At 34.5% G+C, this 18,070-nt stretch overlaps 1 protein-coding gene across 1 annotated transcript; it reads left to right on the top strand.

Moving 5' to 3' along the window:
• The first annotated feature begins 740 nt into the window (after positions 1–740).
• LOC142614737 (uncharacterized) lies at positions 741–6,487 on the top strand. Its single transcript, XM_075787290.1, has 3 exons — positions 741–936; positions 5,255–5,530; positions 6,189–6,487. Exons 2-3 carry the CDS (start codon positions 5,278–5,280, stop codon positions 6,221–6,223), a joined length of 288 nt encoding a protein of 95 aa, XP_075643405.1. The 5' UTR covers positions 741–936; positions 5,255–5,277; the 3' UTR covers positions 6,224–6,487.
• Positions 6,488–18,070: the final 11,583 nt, after the last annotated feature.

The raw sequence follows: 18,070 nt of genomic DNA, 5'->3' as shown, positions 1-18,070 counted from the left end.
CTTCTCCATTTTGACATTTTCCCATGTTCAATAATTGATGTGCATGAAATATATAAAATAAAGTACTCCTATATTTATATATTTAGCCTTACTTTTATATTATTTCGCAACTAATTATGTATTTTCTTTGTTTTATAGGTAAAGACTTTACATGCCAATGGGTTTTATCTAAGGGATAAGGATGGACTCTAATTGAAGTAGGTTGAACCCAACTCAAACTCAAAGACTTACAAGATGTGGAGAAGCCTAATCAATTAAGGAAATAAGTCAATTGGAGGAAAAAGATTTTTAAAAAATGTCAAAATTCGGAATTAATTTTTTTTTGTCCACATCATATAGCATATTAGGCATAGCTTTTAGCTCATATATTGGATTATGATGATTCAAGTTAGGCTGCAAAGCTAACTCAAAGTACTCCAACCTTATAGTGTACGATGACAATCGATACTAATTGTTCAAATGTCAACAATTGTTGAAATAAAAAAACAGACAAAGTTTAAGATTTGGGATTGTGTGCCACAATCTTGAGGTTTGGATTGTTAATTTGGCGTTAACACTCTTTTATATTTCTTTTTCTTCTTTTAATTTTCCTCTATTTCAGACTTTGAACTATCGCGAGAAAACCCCAAAACCCAAACTTCTCTCACGTGCAGGGACGGACCGAAATTGCCCGGCCCGGCCCGACCCAAAAAAGTAGGTCAATTGGGTATTAAATTCATACTTGGGCCCTTTGGGCCCCCATATCAGCCTAGGCCCAGCCCAACAAGGAAAAATAAGCCGTTTAACCTAATTCCAAATTGAAAAAAAGAAAAAAAAAGAGACAGAGATAGAGAGAGAATCAAGCAAGCATCAACCACCACCGGCCACTGACCCACCGACCACGCCGCCGGCGCCGGCCTCTCCAAACTCCATCATCCCAATCTACCCCAATTTCAAGTATTTATTCTCTCTTTCAAAATCTAATACTGATATGATATTTCTCTGATGCTCTTTCTCCACACTATACATTTATAGTTTGCGTGAATATGTATGTGATTGTGCTGTTTGTTTTTTGGAAGAGCCGTGAAGGAGCCAACTGGGTTTATTTTGAATTCAGATATGGTTCCGTCTTTATGTGATTCACATGTATTGTGTGAATGCACGTAAAGTGTTTGATGAAATGCTCTACTGGAATTCCCTTTGGTTTTCTTTAGAAAATTTATATTTTGAGGTAGGTAAATGAAGTTAGCTCTTTTTAGTGTTGGGTTTCCTAGAAAGTACTAGATGAAAAGTAAATGGATGGGACTTGGGTTTATGTTTTGAGTTTCCAGATATGTAGGAAATTACACATTTTCTTAGGTTTCAAATGATTAAAAATCTTGTCTTTTAACTTAGAAAATTTGGGAAAATAAAATATGGTTCTTTTACAATTTCTAATTTTCTATTTGCTTGAATTGGGTGCAATTTGAGCCGGCTTTTGGTAATGAATTTAGTTGAGGACCATGTTTAGCCATTCTTGCGAGCTGATTCTGCTAGAGAGCATGAAGATATGAAGTCCAGGCACCGGTATAAGAGTTATATTTTCCTTGGGATGTGTCACCAGATATTGTCATTGAGGGACTTGAAGCAAGGGGATGAGATTAGACTTTTAAAAAGGTCGTAATCGGTGTACAAAGCTCCCACTTGTGCCAGGTCTAGACTTTACTGGGATTCACATAAATGTTCTGTCTTTGAGTTCTTAAACAATCTTAGGTGAAACAATGAGCTATCTCATGATCTTTTGGAGCTCTAGGGTATATAAAAAAGAATGTAATCTGCTTTTAGTTTAGGTCTAATAGATTAATGCAATGTCTTTTGTGTCTATGCTAGTACATGGACTTGAAAAGCAATAGTTTGGCTTTTTAGTTAGTAGTTTTTCTGGGAGTTACTAGAGCTAGGGTGACATTGCTATTTTTAGCTTTAAATATCAATTATTGATAGTCCACTTTTTATGTAGGCATCAATTTTATACAGTTTTTGGAATTTGAGTCATAACTAAGATTGATGTTGGATGAAGTTGTGTGCTGGGTTAGACAATATTGAATGAACTATTCTGTATCTCGCTCTCTTTGGCTATAATTATCTAACTATTTTTTTGATGTGCTTTAGTTCAAAAGGCACCCCCCCCCCCCTTTCCCACAATAAAGGGTAGTAAGGTCGTAAATTCAAAACCCATTGGGTGCATGTATAAAATTACCCATCAAAATGAACTATCAAACTATTTTTCAATTTATGAATGCACAATGTTAAGTCGTAGGAAAGAAGTTACATACAAAATTCTTGCAGCATACTTGATTATAGAACATTTTGACTAAAATAAAAGTACTTGGATCTTCTAAAATAAATTGGTATTGTTAAACAGTTAAGTATTATTAATTCTTAAACGTTATTGAATCAAATCAGCCTATAAGGATCTGTACCACGAAGGAACTTTTAATTGTATGAATTTTGTCATTTTAATGGTTGAACATATATGCTACTTATCCCCCAAAAAAAAAAGAGTTGAACATATTTGCAGAAAAAAGGTATATTGCCTTAGGGTAATATTCGTACTATAGTTTAATTGGTTATAATGTTCTTACTTCTTAGTAATATCTCAATGGACCCGATATATGCTACTTATCCCAAAAAGAAAAAGAAAAAAGAGTTGAACATATTTGCTAAAAAAGGTTATGCCTTGGGTAATATTCGTTCTATATTTTAATTGGTTATAATGTTCTTAGTAATATCTCAATGGACCCAAGGTTTGGAGATGGTATTAGTTTTTTCAATTGAGCACAAGTTCTGTATTGGAAGATAATAAAAAGCAAGAATTAACATCTAATCTAACAGCTTTCTTGTTTTCAACATTGTTTTTAGCTATCAATCCAAACACATTTTTTGTTCTTTGTTTCCTGAAACTTTATTTAATTTTTAATTACAGCTTTCCAAATGCATTTATTAATAAATAAATAAAGTTTCTTTTTTCCTCATTCTGAAAAACATTTTTTTTTTAGAGCATATCCAATCAAGCCTTACTTTTTAGCTTTATGAGTTGAAAACATCAGGCTATTTAAACAATTTCTAAATTTAGTGGAGTTCGTGCATGGTTTGGTTTTGCATTTGCAAGAACTTATAATGGCGGTGGTGGCTTGGGTGTGGGCAGAGTCATAGGCTCAGTTGGGGGGAGCCCAATTGGGTACGGCATGGACTGTTGTTTGTTGGATTGTGATGGTGATTGGGTATTGCTATGCCTTGCATGGTGGCATTGTGATTGATTTCAGCTTGGTTAGGGTTGATGTGGGTTCAAAGCCTTGCCTGGGATGGGTTTTGTGAAGGAGCTTTGTGGCTTAGAGTCTTGCTTGAGGAGTGGTTATAAGCTTGGTAGTGGCTTTTAGTGTTTGGTCGGAGGCAGCAGCAGCAGCAATAAGGGATTGGAGTATGCTCTGATTCAAAGTTGTCGCAGGACCGAATAGGTAGAGAATAGAAAAAATATGGGAAGAAAGAACAAGAAGAAAAATTTTAGGGTCTATTTTGTAACTGTTTTTTTCCCCTTATTTTCTGTTTTCAAAAACAATTTTCTATTTTTGAGACTAAAAAAACTTGTTTGGCAACCCAAAATGGACAGAAAATAAAAACTATTCTCAAAACTCAATTTGTAAAAGAAACTGAAAACATGCAAAAAACTGTTTTTAGTTTCTAGCTTTTAAAGGTCAATGAAAATATGCATTTGATTTAATAAATCTGTCTCATTTAATGAGTTAGCATTAGAGTTCAAATCCTAGTAACAATATATTTTAGTATTTTCTTTTTTTTTTCTTCAAAAAACTATTTTTAAATTTCAACTAACCAAACATGTTTTTAATTTCAAAAATACAAGAAAATTATTTTTCTTTATTTTCCCAAAAACAAGTTTTTGAAAATAGAAAACAAAAACTGTTACCAAACATAACCTTAGGTTTAACCACCTAGAATTTGTCTAAAACCCTAGGCATCACCACCTAAGAGTGCTTGAAATCGCCACCAAGCTTATAGAAACATCTCTTATAAAACTTTATTCAAATTGTACTGCCTCAAACCATTCCTAGAGCCTCTTTTTAAAAGGCTTCAATGATTTCATTAAGCCACAATTACATCCCTTAAAATCATCTCATCAAGTCTTGAACAACATTAAAGCCAAAATTCCAAATTGAAAATAGAAATCTTGTTCAAATTTCATTTTTCAAATTCCAATAATGAAATGTGGAAAAGTATATGAAATAATTTGGGTTGTACTCCCTGCATCAATTCTGTCAAACTGTTTCTTCATGTTAAGTTTCCTTTTGGTATCTTGGGGCCATTAGCCTACAATCTTTCAAAAGCCAAATATAATTGCACAAAGACCTCACGCCAAGCTTGCCTTTTTCAGTGTAGTGGCAGTATAGTATATCGACAAACAGTCACTCCCTAGTCCCATCCCATTAAATAACTTTAAAGTTTATAGAAAATTATTTTTGTACACATATGGAAGACAAATCTTTAAAACAGCCCCTAAACGGGGCCACGGTGGTATGTATTGGACTGGAGGTGTCCTAACTGGGATATCTAATTACAAAGCCTCCAATCAATTGCTATGTGGTTTTTGATATTTTTGTTTGTCTGCTTATCTAAATCAGTTTAGGGTAATTAGTGATGAAATGTTATGTCTATTAGCAAAATTGGTTTTGTCTTCCACATCTTAAGTCAGCAAAATTAATGGCAGTTTTATCTGAACAATGTTTTTTATCAGATGTTTATTCCTCCCCCTCAACCCCTTCTCTTTTTTCCTCTCCTTTTCTCCTTCTTATCCTCTATTCTTGAGGGGTGTCTCTCTGTTTTCAAGCACGAGCCTTTGTACATTTCAAATCGGCAGTCTATCTTTTGCATTCCATGAGCAAGTGTTTATTCTGTATTAATTTGGCTTGACTGATTTTGAGGGTTGGCATGTTATGTTTTTATTGTGATTCAAGTTTTTGGGAGATTAATTTTATGGGGTAGCTTCTTATGGTAAAAAGGAAAAAAGAAAATCAAATTATATTTTCATTCTTCAATTTTTAAAAAAAAAAGTAAATTTGATTATAAATTACTCAACATATACAATCTAGCCATTTGTGCTACCTAGCACCTAGCCATTTGTGTGTTACTTTGTCACCGTCATAATATCTGGTTCTTTCTATTGAGTTTCTGACTCGTCCCAGTTTCTTGACTTAATATACACTTTATGGCTTTGGTTTTGCAGACTAGTGGTAAAGGAAACTAGTTATGGGAACCGAGGAGACAAAAGACCCATTCAAGGGGGTTGACTGGAAAGCTGTTGGTGGTGACATGCAGAAGGACCCTGGTGCTAAGCCTGTTATAAAGAAGCGGCTCCCAAAAAGGATTAGACAGATTCCAGAGTTCTACTTCCTTCCTCGAAGATCCCTACCATCTGCCATTGCCTTCTATGGGTCATGTATTGCTGGTGGAATTGGTGCTGGGATGCTGCTGGAGATCTGGATAAAAAAGAAAGTTAAAGGTATGGTCTCGACTTTATATTCTTATTTCCTGCATTTTAATGTTTGATTGAACCCATCTTGTCTTCCAGTTCTGTTCGCATTTACTTTCAGGTCATAACAACTTATTTTCTGCATTTCTAGCAGTAGACACTCATCTACTGAAGACTTGTAAAATGGTATTGCTGCACTTGGTAGCTCATAACTCTCAGCTTAAAATATTGAGAAGTAAAGGAAGTAGGGAAAAAAAGAAGAAAATGCCAGAAAGTGTGATCCTGTCACATTGTTTTGATAAAAGAATACGGTCTATTCTTTTGAATTGTAACAAATAATGAGACACAGATTCCAACTATTAGAATGATGATGATGATGATCTGCAACATTCATAATGCCTAATACTAAATTGACGGGCATGTGTAGCTGACATACAATTTGGACAGTAGCTTTCTTCAAAAAACAGTGGAAACTATTCCCTCTCGTGGTCGTGGTTGTGAAACTGTTACAGTTTTTTGTTTCTTAAACATAACATAGGACATTTTTGGAAATATTACAGATATCTAATCACTGTTGTGCTGATGTGACCAATATATATATTGTTGAAAGTCTTTATGATTATCTTATCATAGTTTTGTGCTCCGGGATGGTGCTTAATGGCAATGTACCTTTGCTCTTCTATTGCAGAGGATGGAGGTGTCATATGGGAGTTTGACAAGTAGAGCCTGGATTGCATTACCGGAGTCCCTGATTAGATCATCCTTAATGATATGTATTCCAAGGCTGTAACCTGTAAAGAAAGCTAAATAAGTTTTTAGTGCTGAAAATTTGGTGTTAGAAAGTTACATGCATGTTGCACAAATTTTGTGTATGTTCTTAGCTTGGCTTTTTATTCAGAATTTTGGAAAATTGAATTACAGGTTCATTGTTATGAGGAATTGATTTCTTGGTGTATTTAGGAAAAAATAATTTATTTCTGTTGGCTATCCTTTTCTTCTCCTTCTTTATGGTAAAATATTTTGCGGATTTATATGTCATTTGTTGCATTATTATGTATTTATGTTCAAGGGCGGACAGAGCTTTGGGAAGAAATAGTGCTTTGTGTTCTGTATAACATGGCTCCAAACTCCAAAGCCTAAAAAAGGAGGCATGTGGTTTGTTGATGTTGAACCTAAAACTAAGACTAAGATGAATATGCGGTGTTGGATTTATTTCTTGTTATTTAGGCTAAAATCTGACTTACATCATTTAAGTTTGAATCCATTGTCATTTTTGTATTTAAAGTTTACTTTTTGGGCTCAACTTCACCCTTAAAATTCACATTTGTTGTCAATTTAGTCCTTTCATCTTTGAATTTCCATCAACCATTAAAAATAAAAAATAAATTATTAAATTATCTTTTAAATCAAAAATAAAAATCAAGATTAAAAACAAAACCCCATATCACAAACTTAACAACATCCCACAAAAAAAAAAAAAAAAAAACCATATCACCCTTGGTCAAAACCCACTATCTACTACAAATCCAAATCAAACCCACCCAAAATTCAATAATAAAATGTTTAACTTCAAAGGGATAAACATATAAATCAAACCCAAAAAATATTTTATATCAAACCCTAACTGTAAAAGGAATCCGATGTTCATGAACCCAATATAGATTCGAGAAAAACTGCACTAATGTTCCCTAAGATTTTCTATTATTACATTCACCTTCTCTAAAATATAAATTATTTGCACTGACCTCCCTTGAATGGTTGAAAAAAATATTTTATAAAAAATCCTGAAGATTTTTTTTTCAAAAAAATCCCAAATTTCCTATTAAAAGGGGCATAAATGTGTGAAGTGTAAAATAGGAAATTCAATATTTTTTAAAGCATTTTTTCAATGATGGAAGGTCAATTTAAATAGTTTGCATTTTAAGTAAGACGGATGCCTTATTTCAAACTAGAAGGAAGGTGAGTGCAATAACGAAAAATCACATGTGAGTTCAATGCAATTTTTCTAATAAATCTAGACATGAACATAGGCATTAAACCCAAAGAATTTTGGCTTAGGCATTGGTACCTCACATCAAACCAGGCATCATGCTTGACCCTACGATCAACACTAGGACCAACCAAGCTAAGGTGTCACCAATTTGGCAAGAACAGAGCTCAACTACATCATCCCTATTAACAACCCCCAATCCGTGAATGAGGGAGGGAAGAAGAGTGATACGGTGAGGAAGTTGACTGTGAACGAACGTAAAATCTTCATATAGATCCATTACGAATTGGTAAAGGCAATGTTAATTTTGTTGAGCATATAATTTCTAGGTCTCAGATGGATAAACCCATGAGGGGTTAGAGAATGCTAGTTGATCCTAGAGAAACTTCATACTAGCATAAAACTCATTAATGAGTTGTCTGGGTTATTGCTTGAGACTGGTTATTTTAGGCACGTATCTTTCATTTATTAGATTTTAATACGACTAACATGGTATCATTTGATACCAAATATCTTCTCCTAACTTAGGGTATCAAAAGGTGAATTCCCTTATCTTATCTCCCTTCCCCTATATATATATATATATATATGTGTGTGTGTATTTCTCAAAAAACTTAAGGGTATCAAAAGGTGAGTACATTCTAGAGTTTCTTGCCTGTCTCATGACTCTTGGATTCCATGCCAAACGATTGCTCTAATGTGCTGCGAAACCAAAGTAATGATCCTGCGGTTGTTGCTGCCCCAATCCTCAACAAGTCATGTGTAATCTTCATAAGACTTTTTCATAAGCATCTTGAGACTTCCAGTGATATAGGTTTAGAATTTACTTCCTTTGAGGGAACTGAGTATGCTCCAAGCCCAAATCAAGAAATTTTGCAACAAGAAAAATTAAGGATAGGAACTTAGGATCCAGCATTAAGCGAGGAAACACTGCTAGGAGTTGTTTATATAAGAATACAAAACCCTAATTCTATTTGGCACCAAAAAACCTACTTATTGGATGACAAAAATACCATAGATTTTAAAATAAAAAATACTAATACACCGGATTAAATACTTGTACTTATAAAGGAAAAATAGAATTGATGAACAAAAAGAAATTAAAATAAAATTTTGCTTGCCTTTCCTGCCTGCCATTAAACCGAAAGTGAGGTGTAGTCAATTTAATTTGATTTTGGTTATGTCATTATCTCACATACATAAAAAACTATTTTTAAACTACAATGCAGTCTATTAACTACATGAGTGTTTTGTTTAGCAAAAAAAACTACATGGGTGTTTTAGTGAGTGACAATAGAACCAAAATGATAGTAAAAAGATAAAAAATATAAGTTCGAAAATGAAGAAACTTGAGAGCTAAATTGAAAATAAGACTAAAAAGATAATTTTAAAAATAACAAATTAAACCCATGGTTTTAAAAAGTAGAAAACCTTGGGTAAAATGTTCTTTCTCTCCTTTATGTTTGGGATAATTTTTAATTCTCTCATTTATCTAGGAAACCAACAAATTTCTTCTTCTATATTCAGAAAAATGAATAAATACTCCCAATTCATTACATTTTCAATTAAATCTAACGAAATCTTTTCAAAAAGTTATTAGTCATTCACCACAAGGAAGACAAAAAGTTGAGAATTGCATTGTCATTTTCTTAGATTTCATTTTTAATCACTTATGATTCCATTAGATTTTAAAAAAAAAAAAAAAAAAGTAACGAATGGAGGATATTTGTTCATTTTTCAAATATTAAAAAAAATTGGCTGGTTTCAAATATAAAATGAGAATTATAATTTTATAAACTACTCCAAAGTACACAAAACATAAAAGGAAGGAGGAAAATGTTTTTTCCCAAAAAAAAAAAAAAAATTGGCACTCATCCATCCAGTCATGCTATATTAAGCTTACGTTTTTCTTATCTTACACTCTGTTTGTTTCGTTGGAAAACCTTCTGTAAAGATAGTTTTCCACATTTTCTAATATTTGGTAGCACAAAAAAACTAGTCAATGGAAAACAATTTTTAGTCAACGGAAAACTCTAATAAAAATAAGGCATATTTACTATAAGTTGTTTTCCAAATAATTTTTTTGGAAAACAATCTCTCTCTCACAGCAAACTAAATAAGGAAAGTTAAGAAATTGTTTTTCCAACTCATTTAAGGTTACTACTAAACATAAGAAAATGAGATAGTTTTATTGAAAATACTTTTTGAAAAATGACTCGTTTTTTAGAAAATAGTGTCAAAACAAACAAAATGAGATGTCAATTTTTAAAAGGCATAAATGCACTTTTGGTCCCTACACTTTGACCCTGTTTCTATTTTGATCCCAACCTTTTTTATTTTACCGCTTTTAGTCCCTAAATGAAAAAAGGGTTCCATTTTAGTCTTTATTGTTCCTCACTTAAAGGAAATATCTTACGTGGCAAACAGAGTATAGTGCTGACACACTAAATGCTAAGAGCATCTACACCAGTTCCTTTAAAGTTTTCTAAAATAGAAGAAAGTACAAATTTTACACATTTTGAGCAAAAAAACACTCATATCAGTGGGTGTAAAAATGTGTAAAATTGTGCAAACCTATCCATGAGTTACAGTAACCGTGTATATTTACACGGTTACTGTAGCTCATTTATTCAGTATTTTAATATTTTCTGTGTACAGTATAAAACTCCTTTTTGGCTTTTTTTTTTCTCTCTCCTCTCACTGAGCAACACCAACGCCTCTCTCAGGTCTCAGCTTCTCTCTCTCCCTGTTTCATTCCTAAGCTCTTCCTTTCATCTTCTCTCTTCGTCTGCTTCTTACTTTTGCTCATTCTCATCACCATGGGAAATAATGTGATCAGTTTGGGGGTTTTGCAACCCCGTGAGGAGGGTGGATCAATTCACAGACCCATTTTCTCTATTGACAGACTTTGGGGGAAATTTCTCTAAAAAGGTATGGGTTTTTCTCATTGAGATTTTAGGGTTTTTTTGCCTTTTGGTTTCAAGCAAGATTCTTGGGAGTTTCTCTAAACTAATTTTTTTAAGGGTTTCTTGTTTCAAATTTTTTCTGGTTTGGGGGTTTTTTTAGGGATTCTTCGGAGCACACCCTGTTTCTCTCCTGTTTTTGGACTGATTGAATAGGTATATACTTAGTTATAAACTACTTATACATAAAATGAAAGCGTGATCTGATTGAATGAGCTTGGTTGTGGAATTACTTGAGCTTTTGCTACGGATGAAAAGAATAAATTTTTTTAATTGGTTGATGTTTTAGATTTTCCATAATTCCGTTTGATCTGTGAGCTATGTGAATAGATAATTTTTTTTGTAAAAATTATTGAATGGTGCTTTGTTATTGTTTTAAGTACATATGAAATTTAGGAGTTTGTGTTGCAAGTTGTGGGAATCATCAAATTTACAGGATTAAATGGATGCGGAATACTTGTGCAAGTTTGGCTGAGCGTATTTAATGGCTTTGATTAATAAATGCAGTAGATATAATAGCAAATATGAGATTGTCTCTTAAATTGTAAATTTTTCATTAAGGTGTAATTGGCTTTGATTATAACACTATTATTAAAGATTTTACGGCTTAATTATCCGTGTGATGTACATTTTTAGAAAGTTGGATGTTACAACTTCTTGTTTGATTCTTGAACTGAAGTACCTTTTTGAATTTTTAATGGTTTTTGCACTGCATGTTTTTAACAAGAAATGATACTTTGTTGAATAACATTTACGCCAAGTAATGAAAATGAAATGCATGCATAATTTTTTCCTCCTTGTGCAAACTTGGAACTAAGCTATTAAATCAACACCCTTGTTTATATACTTAGTTTTTGGACTGTTTCCCTGTGCTGATTTGGTGGAGTCTTATTCCATGTGAGTTTTATCTTAAAGCTGAAGGATTGTGTTTTCTTTTTTGTGTTTTATCTTAAAGCTAAAGGACTGTTTTCCCTGTGCTGAATTACTTTGGTGTTTGTTAGGTGATGGACTCACAAAATCCCTTCTTCCTTGACATTTTACAAGACAATGAACAAGGTTTTGAGTCTTTTGACAATAGTATTTTGATGTCCACTCCACATTCAGACGTGAATGTCCATCAATCTCCACCCCAAGTTGAAATGGGACAATCTGTACCCTCCATTGCAAAAAAATCAACTACTAAGAGAGGTCAATGGGGAATCAACTTCACCGTAGATGAAGACATTAAGCTAGTGTTGATGTGGCTCAATATTAGCTTAGATGCTGTGACATTGATGAACCAAAAATACACAACATTTTGGGATAGAATTTGGCCCACCTTCCACAATGACAAGAAATTTAACCGCAGCAAGGATTCTTTAAATAGTCGGTGGTCTGTTATTCAAAAGGAGACCAACAAGTTTTGTGGATGCTTGGCCCAAATTGAGAACTGGAATCAAAGTGGTAAAACTGAGCATGACAAGGTATTTCGACTCAACCTCTAATATGTATTGTACATCAATACACTTTTAGTTTTATGATTCTCATTATTTTCAATTTTTTACTTTTGTAGATTGAAGATGCAAAAGCTATTTATCTAAATAATAACAAAAATGCATTTCAATTGGAACATTGTTGGAGAATATTGAGGAATGAAGCTAAGTGGTTGATTCTAAGAGATAATTTGAAGGTCCGCACAAGAAAGCCAGCCACACAATCTTGTCATACTTTTGCAAGCTCAATAAATCTAGATGAAGATAATGATGAGATGAACTCTGGTGAAACCTTGGAGAGACCCATAGGCAAGAAGGCCGAAAAGGAGAAATTAAAGAAAAGAAAGAATTGTGATGACGTGGTCCCAATACTTTCCTCCCAATTGGACGAAATCAAGGAAGAAAAGAGAAGAATGCATGAGGAGGAGAAGGAAAGTATGCACATTGCATTAGAAGAACGAAGAGAGTTAATGCGCATTGCATCTGAAGAACGAAGAGAGTTGATTTGTATCAATGAAGAGAAGAATGAAGAGTTGATTTGTATCAAGGAAGAGAAGAATGAAGTAGAAAAGAAAAAAATGGAAGATGAAATTATGATGAAAGATGCAAGAATCATGGATCCTAAGCAAAAAGAATATATTCATCTACGTCGTTTGGAAATCTTGGAGAGGTTAAGGTCTAAATTTCCATCATAATTTGGATATTATTATTGACAATATCGAATTAAGTAATTTTTTGTATAGTGCAAAGATACTAGCACATGGTTGACATAGATGATTTGATGTTAGACATCTCTTTTGTAGTATTTACTTGTACAGGGAACATGATTATTCAATCTCTAATCATGTTAGATACATTTTTGTAGTCTTCACTTGTGTAAGGAAACAGATGCAATGTTGTAAATTTTGTATTGGGCACGGACAATAACACTTGATTATTCAATTTAATTTGTGATCCTATTCTTGTCATTCTGTTTTGGGTGAAGCAATGTCTCTCTTGAAGGTGGTTGTACTCGCTGATTTTATTGTTTGTATATGCTATTTGAATGTAAAAAGCACTTTCTCAACAGTTGATAGTTTCTGCATATCTGATGTACTTGCTGATAGTTTCTACATATCTGATGTATGAAGGTGGTTGTATTTGTTGATAGTTTCTGCATATCTGATGTGTTTCTGCATAGTGTTATTTTTCTGCATAATTATTTGTTTCTGCAGAAATTGTTTTGTGTTTCTGCATAGTGTTATTTTTCTGCAGAAACTGTTTTGTGTATCTGTATAGTGTTATTTTTCTGCAAAATAATTTGTTATAATGGTTGTAATTGTGGTTCGGCACTTTTTTGTAATTGCATGGTTCTTATGTACTCTTTGCAAATTTTATCAAATAAAATTTCAATCTTTTATCTCAAAAAAAAAAAACTTAGTAAATTTCAAATTCATGACAATGAAGTTTAATATTAGAACAAAATTTACAATGTCCTTTTTGGAAACTTAGTAATATTAAACTTAGTAAATTTCAAATTCCAATGAAGGTTCACATTAAATTTAGTAAATTTCAAATTCCTACAACTGGCCTTGGAGTTGCCATAGATGCTCGACAAGATCCGATTGAAGTTGAGAATGAATTCCTTTATCTCTAATGGAATTATGACGTTCAATGAACTGCATAAGGTTACAAGTGGGATTATGTGATACCGGTTCGGATCCATTATCGTCGATTTGATCATAATCGTAGTCATTGCTCCAAGGTAAGTATGTCGCTCATCTTCAACAATCATATTATGCAATATTATACATGCCATCATAATGTCCTTAAGCGTTTCAAGGTGGAAAAAACATGCAGGCCAACGCACAATTACAAATCGCACTTGAAGTACTCCAAATGCATGTTTGACATCCTTCCTAGCCGCCTCTTGTGCGGAAGCAAAATGTTGTCTTTTAGGGTCTTGTGGTGCTGGAATTGTTTTGACAAATGTTGCCCATGATGGATATATACCATCTGCAAGATAGTACCCCGTTGAATAGTCATTACCATTTATCGAGTAATTAACCGGAGGAGCACGCCCTTCAGCAAGCTTAGAAAATACAGAAGACCGCTCCTGGTAACCCAAAAAATGCATTCCATATCCAAAGGTCATATGACGCCACAATTTCCAAAATTATCATTGGATCACGTGTATGACCAATATATTGACCTTTCCACTTACTTGGACAATTCTTCCATTTCCAATGTATGCAGTTGATGCTCCCTAGCATTCCTGGAAATCCACGGTGTTGGCCAACCGCTAACAACCTTGCAATGTCATTGTTGTTTGGTGACCTCAAGTACTCTTCAGAATAGATTGAAACTACCGCTTTAACAAAATTTTTTAAGCTTTTTATTGCAGTGGTTTCTCCAATCCTCAAGTATTCATCCATGAAATTAGCCGACACTCCATAAGCAAGCATTCTGATTGCGGCGGTCATCTTTTGAAGGGAAGACAACCCGAGTGTGTAAGCTGCATTTCTTTTTTGAACAAAGTATGGTTCAGTAGCTTCAACTCTTGAATGGATACATAGAAAAAGAGAATGACTCATTCAAAACCTCCTTCGAAATACATTAGGAGGATACACTGGTGTTTCCGCAAAATAATCATGGAAAAGCCTGTCATGACCTTGCAAAGGATTACGCTAGATAAACCTGCGAGGTTGAACCGAATGACGACGTGATGTTGATACTCCTTCATTGTTTAATTCTTCTATGGCAATAGCTAGAGTAAGTTCCAACTCATCATCATCAAAAGATGAGTCAAATAGAGGCTCATCATTTGGAAAAATAAAATCAATGTCATAATGGAAATCCATTAAGAGAGAACAAAAACCAAATGGAAGAGATAATTTTGTAGTAGTGGATGGAAATTAGAGAGAAAATGGTCATATTTATAGAGCAAAAATGTGACTTGAGTTTGAATTTAAAAAATATGACCTTTAGGTTTGAATTTACCATTGGGTTTAAAGTTAAAAAAGATATGACCTTTAGGTTTGAATTTGCCATTGGGTTTAAAGTTAAAAAAATATGACCTTTAGGTTTGTATTTACCATTAGGTTTAAAGTTAGGTTTGAATTTACCGTTTGAATTTAGTGGATATAACAATAAAAATTATGACCATTGGGTAAAAAAAAAATGACCGTTGGTCGGAGACATCGATTTGGCAGCATCGGTTCGGTCACCGATTCTAGCAATACAGCGGTCGGAGACATCGATTCAGCAATGGTCGTCGGAGCCACTATTACAACAATTGGCCTACCGGTGATGGCAGTACAATGGTCGGAGACACCAATCTGATGGGCGGTCACCAAAGCCACTATTTTGGTAGTTTGGGCATCAACGGCATTTGTCGAAGTCCCTATTTTAACAATCCACCCACCAGTGGGTCACTATTCGACGGTACAGTGGGTGGCGAGACCAATCCGTTGGCGTTCGCCGGAGCCACTATTTTGGCGGTTCGGCTATCGGACCTTCACCACAAGCGGCTCTATTGGCCGAGCCACTAGTGTTGGTAGTTTACTTAAAATATAAGTTTGAATTAAAAAAGCACGACCATTAGGGAAAATAATAAAAAATTGATGAAGAATGAATATTTTATTGAAAAGTCTTGTAAAATAGATAAATTGATGCGGGTGTTTTGTAAAAGTGATGGTGTAAAATAGAAAAAGTAGGTTTTTTGTGTAAAATATACAGAATCTTTTTCACGAGTTGATGTGGTTGTTCTAACGTGGCGATTAAAATAATAATAAAAATTTTAGTTGTTATTTAATAAATGCCACTTTAGCATAAAATAATAATTAAAAAAGACAAATCAGCATCCATAAAAACCTTTAATTCTAAAAATTTTATTTATCAATTTTGAAGAAAAATAAATTAAAAAAAACATAATTAGAACCCAAAATACACATGAATTTAGATCTTAATATCAGCACAAACCCAGAAAAATAAATCACAAGAACACAAACCCACTGAAACACACATAAATTCCTTTAAAACCAACCCCTACCCATGAACACACATAGCTCTTCCACCCATTTTCTATTTCCTTCAAGAGAAAGATCACTCTCACTCTCTTTATTTCCTCTTACCCATTTAGGTTCTCTCCCTATATTAATCGAGCACCACTACAAGGAGCGTCGCCACTCAAGGTGTAGCTCGCTATCGAAGCCGTATCATGCTGCCAAGATCTCTCTCTCTCTCTCTCACTGATTTCTTGAGGTGCAGGTTATGTGGATTTAGGTGCAGCGTAGACAACTGTGGTTGAAGCTGGAATTTCTCTCTTTGAGTTCCAAGGGGGTTTGTTTGAGGGTGGAAAAAAAGGGCTTGGACGAATCTATTTGAGTATTTGGGTGAATTTGTGTAGCTAAGATTCTTGAGGGTAACTATGGTTGAAGCTGACATTTCTCTCTGTTGAGTTCCAAGGGGGTTTGTTTGAGGGTGGAAAAAAAAGGGCTTGGACGAATTTGTTTGAGTATTTGGGTGAATTTGTGTAGCTGAGATTCTTGAGTTTTGGTCTTTGTGTTGGGGCTTTGAGTTTTGGTCTTTGAGATTCCATGGGTGAGTTTGGATGGAGCTAGTGAAGAAAATTGTGGGTAAGAGAAAAATATTACTTTTTGGGTTTGTATTTGGTAGTCGCGGGGGTTGACTGGCTCAGGTGGTAGGTGGGATCAGATTTATGTTACAAAGAGAAGAGATTTGAAGGGGGAGGGACTTGACTTGGTTGGATTTGGGTTTGTGTTTGGTTGCTGTGTTTACATTTGGGTTTTTTAGGGTTTGTGTTTTTATTCTTGTTGGAGTTTGGGTTTGTGTTTGTTTTTTTATGTTTGGTTGACAAGAAAGATCAATTGTTGGGTTTTGTGTGTTTTTGTGTTTGGTTGACAAGAAATGGCAAGAAAATGCTAGAAAATTTAGGTGTGTTCTTATATTTTAAATCTGGGTTTGTGTTCTTGTTGAAGATGAACCTAACTCTAAATTTATGTTTTTTTTGAATTTTGATTCGTTGTTTTCTTTTGTTGATGCCCTTTTTGACAAAAGGCCCGATAGCAAAAGAAGCCCCCAACAATATGAAGAAAATGAGAAGAGAAAATAGTAAAGCAAGCCCAGCAAACCGGAATGGCAAGAATAATGGTTAGCAAGTCCACAAGAATAATAAGAGGTAAAGATGAAGTAAATTGACCGAGTAAACCTAAGGAATGAAGTAGTAAACCCATGTGAGTAAAAGAAGTAAAGAAGAAATAAATGGGCTAAGGAAACCCGAGGAATAAAATGGGTTGGCACAGCAGGAATGTTGGCCAATGAAGCCCAAAAGAGGTAAAGATGTGGTAATTGGGCCGAGGAAGCCTAAAGGATTTAGCAAAAAGCCCATAGGATTTAGAAAAAAGCCCATAGGAGTAAAAGAGGTAAAGAAGAAGTAAATGAGCCGAGGAATGAAATGGGTTGGCACAACAGGAACGTTGGCCAATGAAGCCTAAAAGGGGAAAAGATGTGGAAAATGAGTCGATAGAGCAGGAATGTTGGCCAATAAAACCCAAAAAAGGTAAAGATGTGGAAAGTGGATTGGCACGGCATGAGCATCAGACCGTAAGCATGAACAATGAAGTGGCATGGTAGGATCCCTAGCCAAGAGGCCCATGGACACAGGAAAGAAGAAAACATGGGTAAGGCAAAAAGAAGAGGGCTTTCACCAAAGCAATGCCCAGTCTAAAGAAGAAATGAAGGGAGAGAACATAAGCCTAAATGCCCATATGTCTTTCACGCCGCAAGAGTTAAATACCCACCAAAACTTACAGCAGAATTAGACAAACATGGAGAATACAACAAAGATGTGAAGGCTAGAAAAGTAATGGATTCAGACGAAAGTGAAGCATACGCACAGGGCCCAGACACCGCCTACTTATACCCAGCCAACACATGAGAGGTGGGTCATGGGTTAAGGGTATCAGAGGGTGTGGTTTGGCGGTGAAGAGAAAGAGGAAGTCTATTTTAGGGTTCTCTCTTAAACTTCTTTAGGGAGAAATGTCCTATTGGGATGGCATCACACCTAAAAGAATTTCTCCCCAAAGAAGTAAGTAAGTATGAGTTTGAACCACTAGATGCATGCCATAGAGGTAGGTGAGGGAGA

This window comes from Castanea sativa, chromosome 11 (assembly GCF_040712315.1).
Source record: "Castanea sativa cultivar Marrone di Chiusa Pesio chromosome 11, ASM4071231v1".
In the NCBI taxonomy this organism is placed as follows: Eukaryota; Viridiplantae; Streptophyta; class Magnoliopsida; order Fagales; family Fagaceae; genus Castanea; species Castanea sativa.
This window is presented reverse-complemented; position numbering and strand designations above follow the sequence as displayed.